Source organism: Mycteria americana, chromosome 16, assembly GCF_035582795.1.
Source record: "Mycteria americana isolate JAX WOST 10 ecotype Jacksonville Zoo and Gardens chromosome 16, USCA_MyAme_1.0, whole genome shotgun sequence".
Taxonomy (NCBI): domain Eukaryota; kingdom Metazoa; phylum Chordata; class Aves; order Ciconiiformes; family Ciconiidae; genus Mycteria; species Mycteria americana.
The window spans coordinates 5,357,517-5,374,312 of NC_134380.1; the positions used below are offsets into that span (position 1 = coordinate 5,357,517).

The window sequence follows — 16,796 nt, forward strand, 5'->3', positions numbered from 1 at the left end:
TGGCTCCCACCTGTTTACAGACCTTTTTTTCTCCTTCAAACTTTAAAATAAAAAAGGAATTAAAAAAAAAAAAAGAAAAAAAAAAAAGACTTCCATCGTAAAGAAAACTATTTTCAGAATGAAGATATGCTACTTCAGAGCTCTGGGATTGAACAGTGTTGTTGTATTATTCTTTTCTTTGGCCATTGCTGTGTACTATTTTTGTTGTTGTTTTCCTCCTCTTCGTCAAAGTGGCGAAAACTTTGTGATCACTATCTTGCACATGGTGGAAGATGTCTCAGGAAAGCCGGGTTTCCCGAGGAGCAACTCCACACCATTTCATGTATTTTTAAAACCCAACTCCTAGCACTGAAGATATTATTAAAAAACAAAATAAAATAAAAAAAAAGACAGTAAGAAAGAAGAAAATACCTAATCTAATGTGTAGCAGTTACATATTTACCAAATAATGGACTCAAAAGAAATAGATGTTTGAAGAGTGCTTTATATATTAAAAAATCGCTTTATGTTTAAAAAAAGATCAATGTTTTTGATTGTTTTGAAAGGAAGAAAGACAATGGAATAACATACACTTCAAGTATGTTTTAAAAATTATATGAACATTGTGCTCCCTGCCTGCTTGGATCAGGAAACTTGTGCATTACTTTTTTTTTCCTTTTTTTTTTCTTTTTTTTTTTTTTTTCTTTCTTTCTTTTTCTTTTTTTTTTTTTTTTTGGAAGATTAGCTTTTTAATGGTTTTATCAGAGTTAAAGGGTCCTGCAAGATTGCAAATTAACAAAAGCTGGTTTTATAGAGGATCATGAACTATGCACAAACTGGGTTCAAGACTTGTTTTTTTTCTCAAGTTTTAGTAGTGTATTTAGCTGAATAACCTTTCCTCAGAGTAATTGCATCTCATTGCCATTACACGCCTCCTACATATATATTTTATATATATATACACACACACTCTTATATAAAATATGTATGTGTGTATGTGCGTGTTTACATACAATTTTCCATGCTGAAGTTTAGCATTGAGTTGTAGAAAAACTCCTGATATTTTAAAATTGGGAATGAAAATTTCTGTTTAAGGGTTTGGGGCGGGGGGTGGGTTTGTTCTGGGGCTTTTTTTTTTTTTTTTTTTTTGCCTTTCCTTTTGGATTAAAGATGTCTGTAACTCTGAGATTAAAAAAGAAAAAACAATTGTGGCTTTTAATGTTTATTCTCCTCATAGAATGTGATTGTTAAAGAACATGCACCGAAAGTTGCTTTCAAGAGTACGAAGATTCTTTGAAACTTAATAAATTGCAGTTTTTTCTTGGCTGTTCAAATAATGTGTATTTTTCTTTTATGCAGGGGATACTAAAAAAAATATATTGTTAAATCTGTTAAGGTATTTCATGGAAGAAGTTTAACTCTTTCAATATTAATGAGAATGAAGTGTACAGCCAGGCAAATCACTCCTGTAAGCGTAGTCACACACTTTGAATCTGTGCTTGTTGGTGATGGCTTCCTCATAAGCTTGTACCATGAACGCTTTGCATATCGCATCCAAAAGAGGGCTGCATAAAAAGCAGTAATCATTTTTTTGTTAGAATTATGTTGTTCTCATTTTTTCATGTCTTTAGTAATATAGTAGATGAATCGTTAACACTTTGAATAGTGCGAGGCTGAAGGCTCCTCTCTAGCTCTACCATTCAATCACCCTGTAGCCTCCCACTTTCGGGACCTGGATGGCTCTAGCTCTAAATTGCCAGTTCCGCTAGATTTTATGAGATGGGCAAATAGCCCATAAATAAAATAGGGTAGAAATACCAAAATATTTTCATGTTTGGCCTTTCAGGTTTTGAAATCAAGGGAGATATTTACAGCGGCTAACGTTAGGCATAGGAGGCGAATTGCAGAAGGTTTGTGGAGGGACCCAAACTTGCTCCGTCTCCCCTGTCTAAAGATGAGCTTACATTCTCCTCCTGCCTCCGTCAGCCCAGTTCTTCACCTCTTAGTGGCACTGAGGTGATTCACACCGAAAGCATGATTTAGAGCAGGTCTGGCCCCAGGTCTCCAGTGGTTACGAGTTTGTACAGTAAAACTCATTCCACTAAGTCATTTGAGAAGGAAAAAACATAACATGAAGAACTGGATTAATAAGATAGCGGTTCGCAGCCCTGAACAACTCTAACCTGCGCTGCGAGTGTAGCCCATCCTCTCTGTCACTAGGATTATCGGCTACTCTGCCATAAACTGTACATTTAATAAGAAAGACCCGGGGGGCGGGGGGGACCCAAGCAACTCTTGAGAGTTTGCAGTTTGCTGGTGGATATGATACAATTAAAAATTATCAAATCTAGATTTGGGGGTAACTTCTGTTACCTAAATAGCTAAACTACCCAGTCTGAAGCCTGTTCTGCTAAGTTCGTTACCGATGCTGCCCCAAAGGGGCACAGCTGTTGCCACGGTTGTTTTTTACTGTGAACTGCTTCCCCTCCCATCTATTTTTATTTTCTCTTCCAGGTGTTTGTAATGAAACTCATAGAAGAGAGTTGCCTTCTCTTTTCCTTTTCCTTCTTTGGTTTTTTTGTTTGGTTTGTATTTTGTTTGCGTTTTTTCCTTAGCAAGGAGGGCTTTCAGTTTCAGTGTCCCTGGGTTTTGTTTGCCTAGACATCAAAGGCCATTACGGAGTCGGATGTTTTGGCTAACGAGAGGTTTTGTCTTCCATAAGGTTGGCAGAGATGGCTTTTTCTAAATTAGATGCACTGTTAAAATTTTAGTATCCACCCTGGTATATTAAAAGAAATACAGCTTTTGGCCAAAATCAATCTCTTAGTGGTTGCGTAGCTCGCTCTGTTTTCAGTGTCATGCTCTCTTCTGCTTTAATGCTATCCAATTCTTCTGAAATTGTAAAGATAGCTCCTGATGATAAGGATTCTCCTTATGGCTCCAGAATCTTTACAAGAAAACATTTTCAACAATTTGTGTTTTTCTGTATATTGCATTTACGCTCTCCTCCATAGCACTTTCACTGCATGGCTCCCCTGTCTTTAGGCCAAGCGAATTTCTCTTTCCTAAGTGGTCTGAAACTGTCAAACTTCTTCTTAGTTACTTGTCTAGTTTGTGGGTGGCACTGGCAGAGCAGATCATTTTGCTATTCTGCTCCAAAAATATATTATTGTTCTTGATAATTCAATATATGATTGTGTATGTGAAGGAGCATTTTAATTAAAAAATGTATATGGATATCTGTATATGTTAAAAATTATTGGAGTTGGAAGAGTCTGGAAATGGAATTGAAAAACCCTTTAGGATTTGGGTTATGGGCAGCTACAGTGTGGAGCATACCTGTGACACCAGATCAAAGATTGCCCTGGTGACCTGTAGGATCATCTAACGGTGTATATGAACTGCTGCTAAATGTCTGTTAGAGCTCACGCGTTGTACAAATGACAGGTGTACTAACTGTATCACTGTATTCATGCTGAATGTACAATCTCTGCTCAAGTCCTGCGTAGCCAGTTTCAGGGAAGGGGAGTTCTGAAAAATTGGGTATCGAGCTCAATCGAACTCTGTATGTAAACTGTACGGATGCCTGGCGTACCCCGCGTTCCCTGCAAAACCCCAAGGTAAACGACAGCTCCGTAAATGTCTGGAAATGTCTGTGATTCACGATGTTATCTTAGCGGGAATTCGAAGGAGACCATGGGCCTGTCCATGGACCACACAGGACGATTTTAGCTCCCTGCAGGTCTCTTGGACTGTTTCACCCAGGTCCTTGCGTTGCTTCGAAGGCAGTAACGTACCCGTGAAACCTTAACGTCTACGGGAGCAGCCCAACTTTTGTCCTCTCACATTCCCCCTCGTTCCCAAGGGGTCTCTTCCAGTAATACACGTGTGCTCTTGGAATTTGGGAGAGGCACCTCCAACACTCATCCACATTGTAGCTTTCCTGAGGGAGGACGGACTACTAACGTGCCCATGTTCTAGTGGGGTCTAGGTGTCTTCCTCCAGCGGATACACCCAATCTCTCAGGTTAACTATTGCTTCCTGCAAGTTGCCAGACTCCATCCTCTTACGGCCAATCCAGCCTGTGCAAAGACAGTCAAGTTGACCATTTTAAATCCCTCGCGCTCCCACCGTTTTCTTCTCTCTAATGAAAATGTTTCATTAGAAATGAATATGACACTTTGTCCTGTGTGTGCCCCCGGTGTTTGTTTTTTACTGTCAGATGCATTGGAAACGAGTTGCTTGTAAATTTTCTCTGATGAAAACGTGGTCCCGGTGCAGTCATGATTTCAGGGTTATTAAAATGTTATCAAACACAATAAGCTGGAAGATTGCTTTGCTTTCAATAAATACTATTATTAGTAAAGGTGGCTTGCCTTGAACTAGCTGTGAGGCTGGTGACTCTGGATGAGACATCTCCCCCCACATCTGCTAGCTGCCTGCGTCTGTCCTGAGTTAATTAAATAGTTTATTGGTTTACACGTTTGTTTTGTCCAGGGGAGTGGACTTGATAATACTCAAAACTGTGGCAGACCCCTCTATAATTTCTCTGTATTTTTCTCTCCTGGATCCTTTGCCCACTTAATTTATCTTAATTGATTCTTAATTTATACTGAAAATATGTATTCAGGCAGACTAAAGACCTGTTTACTGACGGTGCTGGAAAGGAGCAGACTCTCTTTCCATTTTTGCAGTAGGTCTCCTTGTTTTGGCTACAGCATTCATAGTTTACAATTATGTTTTACTGTCTGTACCCCACAGGAGCAGGAAAAAATCAGACTTTTCATTATTTTACCATGTTTCAAGTGGCACCCACTTTTTCTGCCTTTTCTTGGCACGTGTCTGTCTCCTTCCCAACTCTTCTCTCCCTACAGATGACAGGGAACTTCTGATAAAGGCGGAGGAGATGATTATTCTGCAGGTAACGAATTCCAAGTTCCACCAGTGTGAAGCATATAGGTTGCCTACTTAGAAATAGAATCCTCATGCTCAGTGGGAGATTCAGCACAGACATAAGATACCTGAAATACGTAAGAGGGGACAGACATCAGTCCCCATAGCTAAGCAGCCCTCGCCTCTCTTCTGGGCTGATCGCGCGTTCAGAAGGAACAGCTTGTAGGAAGAGTGGTAACTGGCAAACAGCTCCGATTACCTTGCGATGCTTTTATTGCTGAATAGTTTCCACAATCCGACCGGGATGGGGAGACTTGCACTTTCCCAACGTGTCCAAGAGTGCAGCTTCAAAGGTAGGATGCAGCAGGTGAAAAGGCAAGCTGGTGAGGAGGGCAGAGAGCCCAGGGACAGGGCTAGAAGGAAGCGTCCAAGGATCTAGTTGATTTGTAGGTGAGTTTCATGTCTGAAATAGCTAGAAATTAATAAAATTTAAAAAAAAATCGTTTTCCCTGATAGCTCTGGCTCAGTGATCGTTTTCTTTATAGCATCAATATGCAAACATGAGCATGCAGTAAGGTGGTTCTAAAGCTATGTGCGACTTACTGTATTAGTCTAATATCCTTTATTTCTTGCTCGTCAGCATGGTCACTACATGTTTTGCTGCTGTCTCCCTGAACTGCTTTTTAAGCTTTTGCTGCCTCTTAGTTTGTGAATTACGGGTCGCACAATAACCTGGATGGGAGCGTAGTTGGAAGCAGTTTCAAAATCATTCCCCCAGGGTGCTTCAGCATCTTTGAAAAATACCTTTTCTGGGGCTTTTCTGAACCACAGCTGCAAGACGTGAAGCTGAGCACTCGGGACCAGCAAAGCGAACCAGTGACTCCAGCCCAGCACTGGGCCTCGCCCACCCCTTGGTGTTGCTTTATTAGTCTCCATTAGAGACTAAAACTGGGGTTGATGCAGACTAAAGCTTAATACTTTGTCTGCAGCAGAACACTATTTGTTCATCACTTAGTGGAGATTAAGCACGAAGCACTTAACCCTCATAATATGAAATTTAAGACACAGTGTAAGTCAGTTTTGCTTGTGTCCCTAGATGGGGGGCAGGAGGGAGAAGGAAAGGAAGAGAAAGTGTACAAAAATAATGGGATCCAGTACGTAGCTGAGAGATCACGTCTTCTGGTATAGACGCCTCCAAGTAAAGATAGTGATCTTTAACGCCTTATAGTTCAAACACTGATTCTTTATCTGTTTTATAGAACCCAGGTATTCTAAGCCATTGGAGATTTGCCACTGTGGGCACCATCTCTAGCTGAGAAGAAAGGGAAACTTCTGAAGCGAGCCTAGAGAAAATGGTTGGAAGAAGTCTCCCTTTCCACTCAGACCTTCAACAAGGCTAGGAGGCCAAATACCACATTCTGCAAACGGGGTTATTCTTAGTGTTCTTGTCAATAAAGGGCATTTAAATGGCAGTATTCCACCTGGCATAACAAGGGATTGATGCGTTCTTAAAAATGCTTTACTGTTTTCATAGTCAGTGGTAGGACCACAGAGGCATCAGTTGTGTGTCCAGCTGCTGTCCTATATGGGACCTGAGAGAGAAGAAAGACCAAGTTAGAGGATTAATCCAGTCTTTTACTGTGCATCATGGCAGAGGCTAGAAGTTCATGGTCTGCAACACAAGGAAATTGCTTACCAGCATCTCAGCTTCTCCCCACTGGTTACAAGGTTGTAACGCAAGGGACATCGGGGCTTCTAGCAGCACAGGCAACACTGCATTTTGCTGCCCTGTGATGAAGGGCCTCATCCCCTTAACGGGGATGAACAGAGCTGTAATGAAAGGCTCCACTGGGCACTTTGAAAAGCGGAGATTCCTGCTGTTTTGGAGACGCTGCTGGCCCTCCCTTAGCCAGAGCAGGCAGCCTCTGCCCGGCTCCTTCGGCACCAGAAGCCAGTCTGCCTTTCCAGGGCTCGGGGGAGAGGCACTGCCGTGGCACTGCTCGTGGCACGACTTTGTGTCAGGAGAACAAACCCCGCTTTCCCTCTCTTTGCCTGTCAGGACAAGCAGCCCTGTTTTATTAAGGCATGAGCATTCCAGAGCTTACGTTGTCTTTCCTGAAGGCTGCCTGGATACTCAGCACTGGAAAAAAGCAGGGCACAAACTCAGGTGTTTACGGACTAGCGTAGGCTCCTAAATGGAGGCTTTTGATTTTGAAAAGCATTTGTATTGAGCAAAGTTCCGCACGCTTGTCCCCTGTCGATTGAGCTGTCAATTAAAAGGCAAAGTACTGTAAATCCTCTTTGCAAATGCTTCAAGTCCTGCAGCATGCAGATCCCTGAGCTCTTGCAATCTGTTCCACCTGGGAAAGAACCCCGCATCAGACCTGCGCACTCCGCAGCGTGGGCCGGTGGTTATCCGGGTGCGAGCGAGCGCTGGGCGCCCCAGAGTTCATAGGAAGAGCGGCATTTATGCTGACCAACTGTGTGCTTCCCCAGCGTTGCAGATTAACATTCTTCTCTCACATACACAGTTCCATATACTGAAATTTCTTCTCACAAAAAGCTCCGCGCTCCGCCTAAAACCCAGGCGAGTCCTCTTTTCAGAACCATCTGTATGAGCAATTCTGAGTCACTTGGATAGCAAGCAAAACAAGCATTAGCCCACATTCCTGTGCATTTGTTGTCGCTCGGGTCAAAATAAAGTGCGTTATTTGGGCAGCCCCGAGGAGCAGAAGCAACGCTCGTCCCGCCTGTCCCCTCCCATTTCGGGAAAAATGTGGGGGCCGCTTTAAATCGCTTTTCCAGCGTGACAGCCTTCCATGCGGTAGGAAATGGGAGAAAGCCCTTTCTTTCCCTCTACAAAATGTCCTCGGCTGCAGTTCCCACTTTCCCCCACGAGATGGTGGCAGGGAATTGCTCTGAGCCCGCACCGGCCGGGGGGGAGCAGCCCCGGCCCCGGCCCTGCCGGCCCCAGGCGCCCGGTACCGGCAGAGCCGCCGCCCGCTCCGCCCGCCTGCCCCAGCCGCTCCGCCCCGGCCTCCGGGGCCTCCGGGGCCTCCCGGGCCTCCCGTTCTTTGGAGCTGCGGCAGTGCCAGCAGCACATCGGGCGTTTGCGAAGGGGCGTTTGCAGCCCATCGGGCAGGGGCGTTTGCGAAGGGGCGTTTGCAGCCCATCGGGCGTTTGCGAAGGGGCGTTTGCAGCCCATCGGGCAGCGGCGTTTGCGCCTTGGCGGCAGCGGCTCGGTCCGTGCTGGCGGAGCGGCACCGCGTGTGCGGGGGAGGCTCTCCTCCCAAAAGTGGCTTGAATTGACCCCTGTATTTTAAAAAGTTCCTTGCTTGGAAGCCATTTTAGATTAAGTTTGTGTCACGTGCTGGTGAAAGAGGCTTTCTGCGTTGCTGCGAGGCCGTTAGGCCGTAGGGAGCGCAAACTCACAGCGCAAGTAGCGTTTGCGAGGCCCTACGCCGCACCGAACCGGCCTCGTCGCAAGCATGGAGCAAGCCGTAGGTGAGCGAGGAGAGCAGGCACCGTGACCTACGTATGCATTTATTAGACTGAAAACCACGGAAGGGTGCTGCTCTCACAGGGCGCGATGCCGGGGATGTGCCGGCAGCCTCCCCGGCGCGGGGCCAGCCGAAGCCCAGCCGCGCTGCCGGGACGGGCCCCGCTGCAGGAGCGGCCGGAGAGCCCTAATGGGAGCCATGGGTTCATGGGATGTGCGGGCAGCAGGTTTGCTCTTTCCAGAGCACTTAGCACATCGGTTTGTTTTCCCCAGTGCTGAGCCTCGCTTAGCGAAAGGCCCTAAAGACAAATACAGCTAATTATATCCTCAACGAGTAAGTGCCGCTTTTTGTTTTAAAATGTTTTGCTTTCTCATTCGGTGTCCTTGGTTTAAGTGTTTGTGCCACATCTTCACATCAATCAAGACCTGAGCAAACTGCAGCAGCCAGCACCAATTAGGCACATCACGGTCTCGCAGCTGATGCCCCCCCCGCGGGCCAGCGCGGCTGTCACTGGTGTGCCGCTCTCGCAGGCAGCAGCTTGATTCTCCCTGATTGTTTGTGTACACAAATTAAGCGGGAGCATCTCGGGGCGGTTTGATGGGATGTGCTACATGATGTGGAACAGAACAGGAGGGATCACACGGAGCTCTTCTCCGGGGGGTAACGTGGGCGAGCGCGGGGACGGGGCAGGCGTCTGCTCTGGAGGCGAGTCTGGAGTAAAATGGTCCAGCTGGGGGAAGGGGGAGGCGGAGGGAAGGGAAAGAAAAGAGTTGCGATGGAAAGACATTCCGCATCTTTCTAGTGTTTTGGGGATGGAAAGAGCAGCCCTTAGTTCTGCACGTGGATGGATCAACATCACTGCAAGGTTTTTTTTTTTGGTAGAAAAGCAGCACCAGAGAGCTCAGCACCAGCCAGGGTGGCACTGAGAAGTGGTGTGTGTCCTGGCACAGACCTTGCTGCTTCTGAGGGGTTGTGATTTACAGAGCAGCCCTGTGAGGGAAGAGTGGCTTGTCCATGGTCACCCCACAGGGGCAGGGACCCCCATGTCCTCATCCCGCTATCCCCCCACGCTCTAGTGCCCAGCAGAACATCCCCCTTCCCCGGTACCAGGGCCCCTCTGCACATGGACATAAGATCCCAGCTATGAAAGACCAACTCAAACATTAATTAAGAGGACCTGTGCAATGAAACGCTCCAGTCGCAGAGATGGGATCGGGTGAGCGAGCGCTGCTGCTGTCTCGGACGCCATCCCGGGGACAGCAGTGTCGTGCCTGTGCATGGCTCACTGGGGACGGAGGCTTTTCCCTGGATCCCGTGCCTCGGGGCTTTACAGCAGCCTCCTGCGCACAGCGAACGGAGACAACGGCCCTTCAGCTCCCGGCAGGCCCCGATTGCCCCCAGGCCACGGTCACGGGCATCCCTCCCCTCTCCATGCTGGATCTTCTGTGCACTGGAGGGCTTCAAGCAGCTGCCCTGGAGGCGAGAGCCCCTGACCCGAAGAGAAGTGTCCCAGGCTGCAAGTGCCCAGGGTTACAGCTAACTCCTCTGTCCCCACAGCTCTGCTGGGGACAACCGAGCGCTTCAGGGCAGAGCTGAGCCGGGGGGACCTGGGTGGATATGTGGATGGATCCTGCTCTCCCCCTGAAGCCCCAGCACGAAGCATCTGCCCCAGCTGCCCTCTCCTCCTGGGAGGGGAAGCAGAAGAAAGGGCAAATTTTGCTCCTCTCATTCGGCGTGTGCCTGCAGGATGTTTGCAGGGACAGCTCTAGCCAGCCTCCGTGTGCACGGCTCTGTCTATCACACGCTCTGTCTGTGCTTGCCTGCCGTCCCCCGCACTCGGCTGCAGATATGCTGTGTTCAGTAGCTGCGAGCGGTGTCTGGGAAAGAAAAAGCCATTTCACTTATTGCCACTTGTTGAAAGAAAATGAGCTGCAGGTGTTTAGTTCTTCACCACATCACATTGTGCAGAGACACACATAGGTACCAAGCCAGCTCTTGCCCTCGGGAGGGTTTTACCATCCCTGCGTGACCCAGCTACCCTGGGAGCGCCCTTAGCTGCATTTTTGTGCTAAAACAGAGACCAAACAGAGGTTGCACACCCACCTCTCAGGCCATGAGACACAGGACCTGCTTATTTTTAACCTGACTCAGCACATTTGCAGTTGGGTCACTTCTTTCCTGCTCTGTCACAGGAGACACACTGCTTGAGCCCCAGCACGCCGATGCGCACAGGCAGAAACTGGGGTAGGGCTCACACCGCCTCGGAGGACAACGCTGTGTCCGGGACAGATCGCTCCTCTGAGACAGGCACCAGGGCACCATGCTGCTTTATTTGCATTTTGATATTACAGCTATTCTACAACGTTTCTGCAGCAAAATGTGGTGCCTTGCAGGTTGGCAGGGGCTGGGGCTCCTGGCTGCTCTCCCTTGCCCTGCATCCTGCACAGAGCCATGGGGACACCATGTCTAAAATGCTCTTGTCCTGCTGGAGTCCCGGCACGGCAAATACTTGCAAGCCCAAACTTCCATGCCATATCCCTGCATGGCCAAAGCTTGCTAACCCCACCGTCCGAGTGAGGCAGCTGTATGTAACCCCGGCTAACCAGCCCCGTGCAACAGGATTGCATGTGCGTGGCAAAAAAATCCCCACACCAAACCTGCAATGCCCCAGAGGAGGGGTTTGCAGGTGAGGGGCAGAAGGGCCAGGGAGCACTGCCCTCCATCCCAACAGCATCCCTGCCCGCCGCCCCTGAGCCCCTTCCCCTGCGTGGCCGGGAACCCTTCCCGCTGGCAGGGCGGGGACCGGGGGGGCTGTATGACACAGCCAGGCACTGGGCGGGCGGCGTGTGCTGCTGGGCGAGCTCCTCCAATGGCTCCACCGATTGCTGGAGCCCCGTACGGCAGGGGCACGTGGAGGTGGGCCCGTGGAGCTCCAGCATCTCCGTCTGCCCCTCCGGCATCTCAGTTTCTGCATCTTCTACAGCTCCAGCATCTCGGTCTCTGCGTCTGCTGCGGCTCCAGCATCTCGGTCAGCATCTCTGTGCCAGCGGCTGCTGTACCCCGCAGGTCTTGGGCCAGGGCTGGCTGGGAGCGGGGGGTCCTGAAGCCCCTGGGGGTTATTGGTCTGCCCAGGGAAGCTGGCGGCGGGGACAGGGGAGCCCGTCCCCACGGCGGCTCCGGGGAGGTTCCGCAGCCTGAGCCTGGGAAGGCTGTTGGGACACGCCAGACGTACGGAGCTGTTTCCAGTCCGTGTCATAGATCAAAACACGCAGGACGCACTGCGCAGGAGGGGGCTGGCAGGCAGCCTTGCTCCTCCCGGCTTCCTAATTTTACACTGCAAAGGAGCTTTTCTTCTGCTTTTAGCATAATACTGTAAACCAAAAAGCTTAATGTTCCTGATTCTAGCATAACCCTGCTCTAAAACAAAAAAATACCTCTTTGCAAGTTGTGAAACTCCTGTAGGGCTGGCTAATTTGTGAGAGGTCGGGTCATCGAGGCAGGAAGCACTGCACCGGCCAGGAGTTGCCTCACCACGGCCGGGTCACCCCTGGTCAGGGCCGAGCGTGGGCAGCGCTGGCAGGGACAGCCCCGTCCCCATCCGGCCACGGCGGGGTGGCTCGGGTGGCGGGTCCAGGCGAGGTGCAGCAGTACCTGTGGCTGCCCCCGTCACGCCCATCCCCACCGCGGGCAGGTGCCACCACCTTGGGCCAGCTGCCGAAGGTGAACTTCCTTTGTATTTCGGTGCCTCCGGCCAGGAGCCCGGTTTTCCCCAGGAAATGGCCCTGCCCTGAGCCGCTCGGCGTCCCCGAGGCTCTGGGCGAGGAGCAGCCACACGCCTTCGCAGAGAGCGAGGTGGCAGCGTGAGCTACGTGGCTGCACGCCGGAGAGCGGTGAGGGCACCCCGAGCCACGGCAGCCCTGGCTGGCAGCAGCGGGTCTGCCGGAGCCCGCCTGCCCTCCCCGCTGCCTGCCCTCCCCGCTGCCTGCCCTCCCCGCTGCCTGCCCCCCGGCCTCATCCTGCACCCAGCTCCGGGAGGAGGGTTTCGCCTGCCCGGAGCTCACTGTCACTGAGCAGTGCCCGCGGGGGACGTGGCAGTGGGGTGCCCCAGCGAGGGATGCCCACGGGGGCCTGGGCTCTCCCTGCCGGCACCTTCCCCTCTCGCCGGGTCGGGAGGGGGCTGGCATCCCTGGGTGCGACCCTGCTCAGCCTGCCCATCCGGGCTGGGCAGGGGCACACCGAACCGTAGGGCTGGGCTTCCGAAATTGCCCAGCTCCCTTGGGTCTGCAGCAGGGTGGCCGACTCTTTAATCCTCCAAGCTTTAGTATCTTTATTTATTGTGTTTGTGCGGCTGCTGAGCAGGTTAAATGCTCGTCACAGCAAGGATGGGCTGTGCAAGGGGGGGAGTAAACCAGTGCAGTGCATGCTAAAGCACGGTAAATACTGCCCTTCTGTGCTCTTCTCCCACTCCTTTTATTATCTCCTTTTAACGTGTTTATGGTTTTTATTTCAGTGGATCAGCTGTCTTTTAATGGCTGTTGTTCTTTTCTGTACTTGGATGAGAGAAGAGCTGTTTTATTTTTAGTTACTCATGCTTGATAAAAACTTTAGTGGTTAAATTGTCAGGAAAATCATAGCACCAAATGTCCTGACACTGCCGGGGAGGCTGAGGAGGCTCCGCCGGTGCCAGGACGCTCCAGGTAAGGATGGAGCATGGAAGAGGGAAAGCAAAGGCAGTGGTAAGGGGTCCAGGCGTAAAGCACTGATGTCAGGCACTGCAGCATTTGAAGTACAGGAGAAAGAAACCCAGACATTTTCCAGCTCCACTTTGCAACAACGTTTATTGGGTATGCTTAAAAAAACCACAAAAATAGAAAAGAGAAAACCGAAGAGATGCAGAGACTGCCCTATCGCATGCTCTACGCCAAGGTGCAAAAATCAAAACTACTTCGGACACTGGATCTGTTGTAACCACAGCTGCGCCAGGAGGTTGTACGTGAAAGTGCTTGGGGCGAGGTGGACACAGGACCCGAACGAGACCCGGGAGAGCGGCACCGGCGGGTGCGATGCAGCTGCAGAGATGCCCGCCTCTGCCTTCTGATGCCTGCAGCCAAAGACCCGTTGTTTGTCCCCCTTTCCTAGCACACAAGGAGCTGCCTGCCTGCCTGCCTGCCTGCCTGCCTGCCTGCAAGCTCACCATGGCACAGACGCAACATGCTGGCTGACCGAGGGTGGGTTCCCAGGTATGCCTCCTGCCTTTTTGGGAACTCGCCCTCTCCCCCGCCCTTCCAGCAACCAGCATCCCCTCCAAATCCCTCCTTCTTGTCATCTCCAACTCTCACCGGTCCCGGCGGGCTGGGTGGGGAAGAGGAGGGAAGGGGTGGGAGGCAGCAGGGTTGGTTTTGGCCGAGGCAGCGCCTCTCCCCACCCAGCCCACCTGCGTTTCCAGCCGGTGCCACTGCTGCCGGCGCCTTCCTCCTGGCCCTGGGCAGCCAGCTCAGCACACCGAGCAGCTGTTGGTCTTGTTCATGGGAGGCCTCAGCGCCTGCTCCTTGGGCAACGTCTCCCTCCTCTTGCAGAGCGCCGGGCTGAGCCGGCTGGGCAGGTTGGCTTGCTGCAGCAGCTCCCTGAAGACCTCCAGGACGTTCTCGTTATCCTTGGCTGACGTCTCCACGAAGCGGCTGTTCCAGTCCAGCTCCACCAGCGACAGGGCGTCCTCCGCTGGCACCTGCCGCTCGCCGCCGCTCTCTGCCTTGTTGCCGACCACCACGATGGGAGGGAACTTGTCTTCCTTCACCTCCAGGATCTCCTCCCGCAAGCTCTTGACGCTCTCGAAGGACTCGGCGTCATCTACGGCATAGACCAAGGCGAACGCATCGCTGTTCTGGATCGAGAGCTTCCTCATGGCCGGGAAGGAGTAGCTGCCACTGGTGTCCAGGATTTCCACCTTGACCGTGGCCCCGCTCACCTCATACTCCTTGCTGTGCAGTTCCTCCACCGTGCGCCGGTGCTTGGGCTCAAAGGTGTCCATCAGGAAGCGGCGGATGAGGGCCGTCTTGCCCACGCCGGCAGCACCCAAGAAGACCAACCGCACGTGGTTCTTCTCCTTCACCACCAGGGACATGGCTGGGCGCAGAGGGGACGGGATGCTCCGCAGCTGGCGCTCACCCCACGGGTGTCCCTGGGTGGCTGCAGCCCCGGCGTCCGTCCGTCTGTCCGTCCTCCCCTGCACCGGCTCAGCGCGGCCAGGGAAGTTTGGTGCCACCTCCCTGCAAACTTCTGCCGGCTGTTCTGCTGCGGCCACTACAGTCCCCAAGTCCAGCTCATCTTTTATCCTGGTTCCTCTCTGCCATGTGGCACCAGGCTGTCCAATCTCCGTGGGTTGAGGGTGCTGAAGGAGGGAGGGCAGGGAGGGAGGAGAGCAGGGTGCTCCGGGCCAATCCGCGGAGCTCAGTCCTGGAAAGCCACTCCAGCCCTGGAGAGCACCGCGCTACGTTGCACATTGCACTTGCATCGCCCGCCGCTGCCGGTAGCACCGGGGAGCCGGCAGCATCGCAGCCGTCACACTGCGTGAGCCGTCCTGCCCTTTTGCCCTCCCTGGAGATTAACGTGTGTTTCTTGGCGTGGAGTTGCTGGCAGCAGGGGAGCTCGGTGGGGGTCCCCCACCCATTGGGTGGCTCATGGCCGGGCATGGCAGGGGCTGGCTGGTCACCCGCAGCGTTTCTTGCGCTTACCCGGGGCTGGGGACTTGTTTGCAGAGGGGGTCGCTGCAAATGTGCCCAACTTTTCCATGAGCCTATGAAATATTTGACCTGAGGGGAAAAATAAGATCTCCCTGAAACCCATGCGTCATAACCTCCACGTTCAGCTGTCAGTTATTCTTTGACTTTTATGAAATATTTAACCCGAGGGGAAAATAAAATCTCCCTGAAAATGATGCATCGCGATCTCCACGAGCAGATGCTGAGCAGTCGTGGGTAGGAACGCTGGCTGTGACCCGGCTTCAGCAAAACTGTGACCCAGAAGGGCTGGTTGATTTATGGGGCAGAGAGGCGGGATGTGTGTCGGTCCCCGTCTCCGCATGGATGGGCATCACCTCTGGAAGCAGGTTGGCTCGTAGAGGTGCAGGTTGCCGGGGCTGGGTGTGTTTCCTCAGCAGTCACCTTCCCTATTCCGTGCTAGAGCTGTTTCAGAAGCTGATTTATGCAAAGGGCAAATATAAAGGGAACTTGCTCAAAAGTTAAAATAAGTCTTTATCCTCAGTTTGTGTGTGTGTGGTTTTTTCCTAGCTTTGGACTAGTTTTTGTAGTTTTAATGCAGTTGGTTTTCTTTCCATAGCAAAGTACCAGTTTCAGCATTTAGTTCTGGCTGAATTTATTCTGTTGATTTCAAAAGCCTTTTTCACAAGAATTATTCCTGCCTCTTAATTCCTCAATTATTGTTACATTTTAGCCATGTTAAGAGCTTTTGCTATCTGATCTTATTATCAGGAGAGCCAAGAGCTTGCATTGGGGTAAGCAGAGTCCTGGTTCGGCTCAGCCAGACCTGTTGGGTCCCTAACAAGACTGGCAATGGGACTGGTGTCCAAAAATACCCGGTACGCCATGCACCCGATGGGGTTTTGCACCATCCAGTGATGCACCTTCACGCACCAACATGAAGCTCTGGAAAGACTTACTGTGCCATGAGGGGAGCCCGGAGGCGATGCCAAGGACTGAGCCACAGGAGTTAGAAGGAGCTGAGGACGCGGAAGATGTGATGGCACAGCCATAGGACCTTGGCAGACCAAAAACCAGGAGCAGAGGGTGCTGGGTTTAGGCACGTGAATGGAGCAGTGATCGCGTTTTGGTGCCTGCCGTGCCATCGACATCAGTGGAAATGAAGAACCGAAGATGGCAAGGAAGCAAGGCATGACAAGTAATCTCACCCCAGTTTTGGAAGCTGTTTAAAGCCAGACCCAATTTTCTTTTATTAGAAAAGAAACTGGTTAATGCTTCTTTGTGCTTAGAGAGACATAGTGACAGGGGCTTTCAAGAGAGGAGATGAAAGGGTTTCCCCGCAGTTCCTCCCAGACGGCTACGGCAAAGCTCCACAGGGCTCAGCCAGCTCTCGGCAGGTGCCGGGGCCTGTGCGATGCCCTCACCACTGCTCGCTTTCCCAGTATTTCGTTCCAAAGAGCCTCAAAACATGGATCTGTTCAACCTCACAACACCCACTGTCTCTCTTACAGGTGCAGAAATGGTGCCCAAGATGAAGGAGGAACCTGTGGCAGGAGGGAAGGGGGACCCTGGTCTCCAAACACCCCATCCTGGCTCTGAACCAGCCCCATTATTGCCGGCACCCTGCAGGGAAGAGCCGCGAGGTGATGGACACGCTGGGAAACGCTGAGGAGCAACACCAGCCATGGAGGGTTTCCCAAATTGTGGC

At 51.3% G+C, this 16,796-nt stretch overlaps 1 protein-coding gene across 1 annotated transcript; it reads right to left on the reverse strand.

Annotated features, from left to right (window-relative positions):
• Positions 1 to 13,866: 13,866 nt before the first annotated feature.
• LOC142417900 (GTP-binding protein Rhes-like) lies at positions 13,867 to 14,493 on the reverse strand. The gene has a single exon (XM_075519066.1). The coding sequence runs from the start codon at positions 14,491 to 14,493 to the stop codon at positions 13,867 to 13,869; it is 627 nt and encodes a 208-aa protein (XP_075375181.1).
• Between the last annotated feature and the right edge of the window lie 2,303 nt (positions 14,494 to 16,796).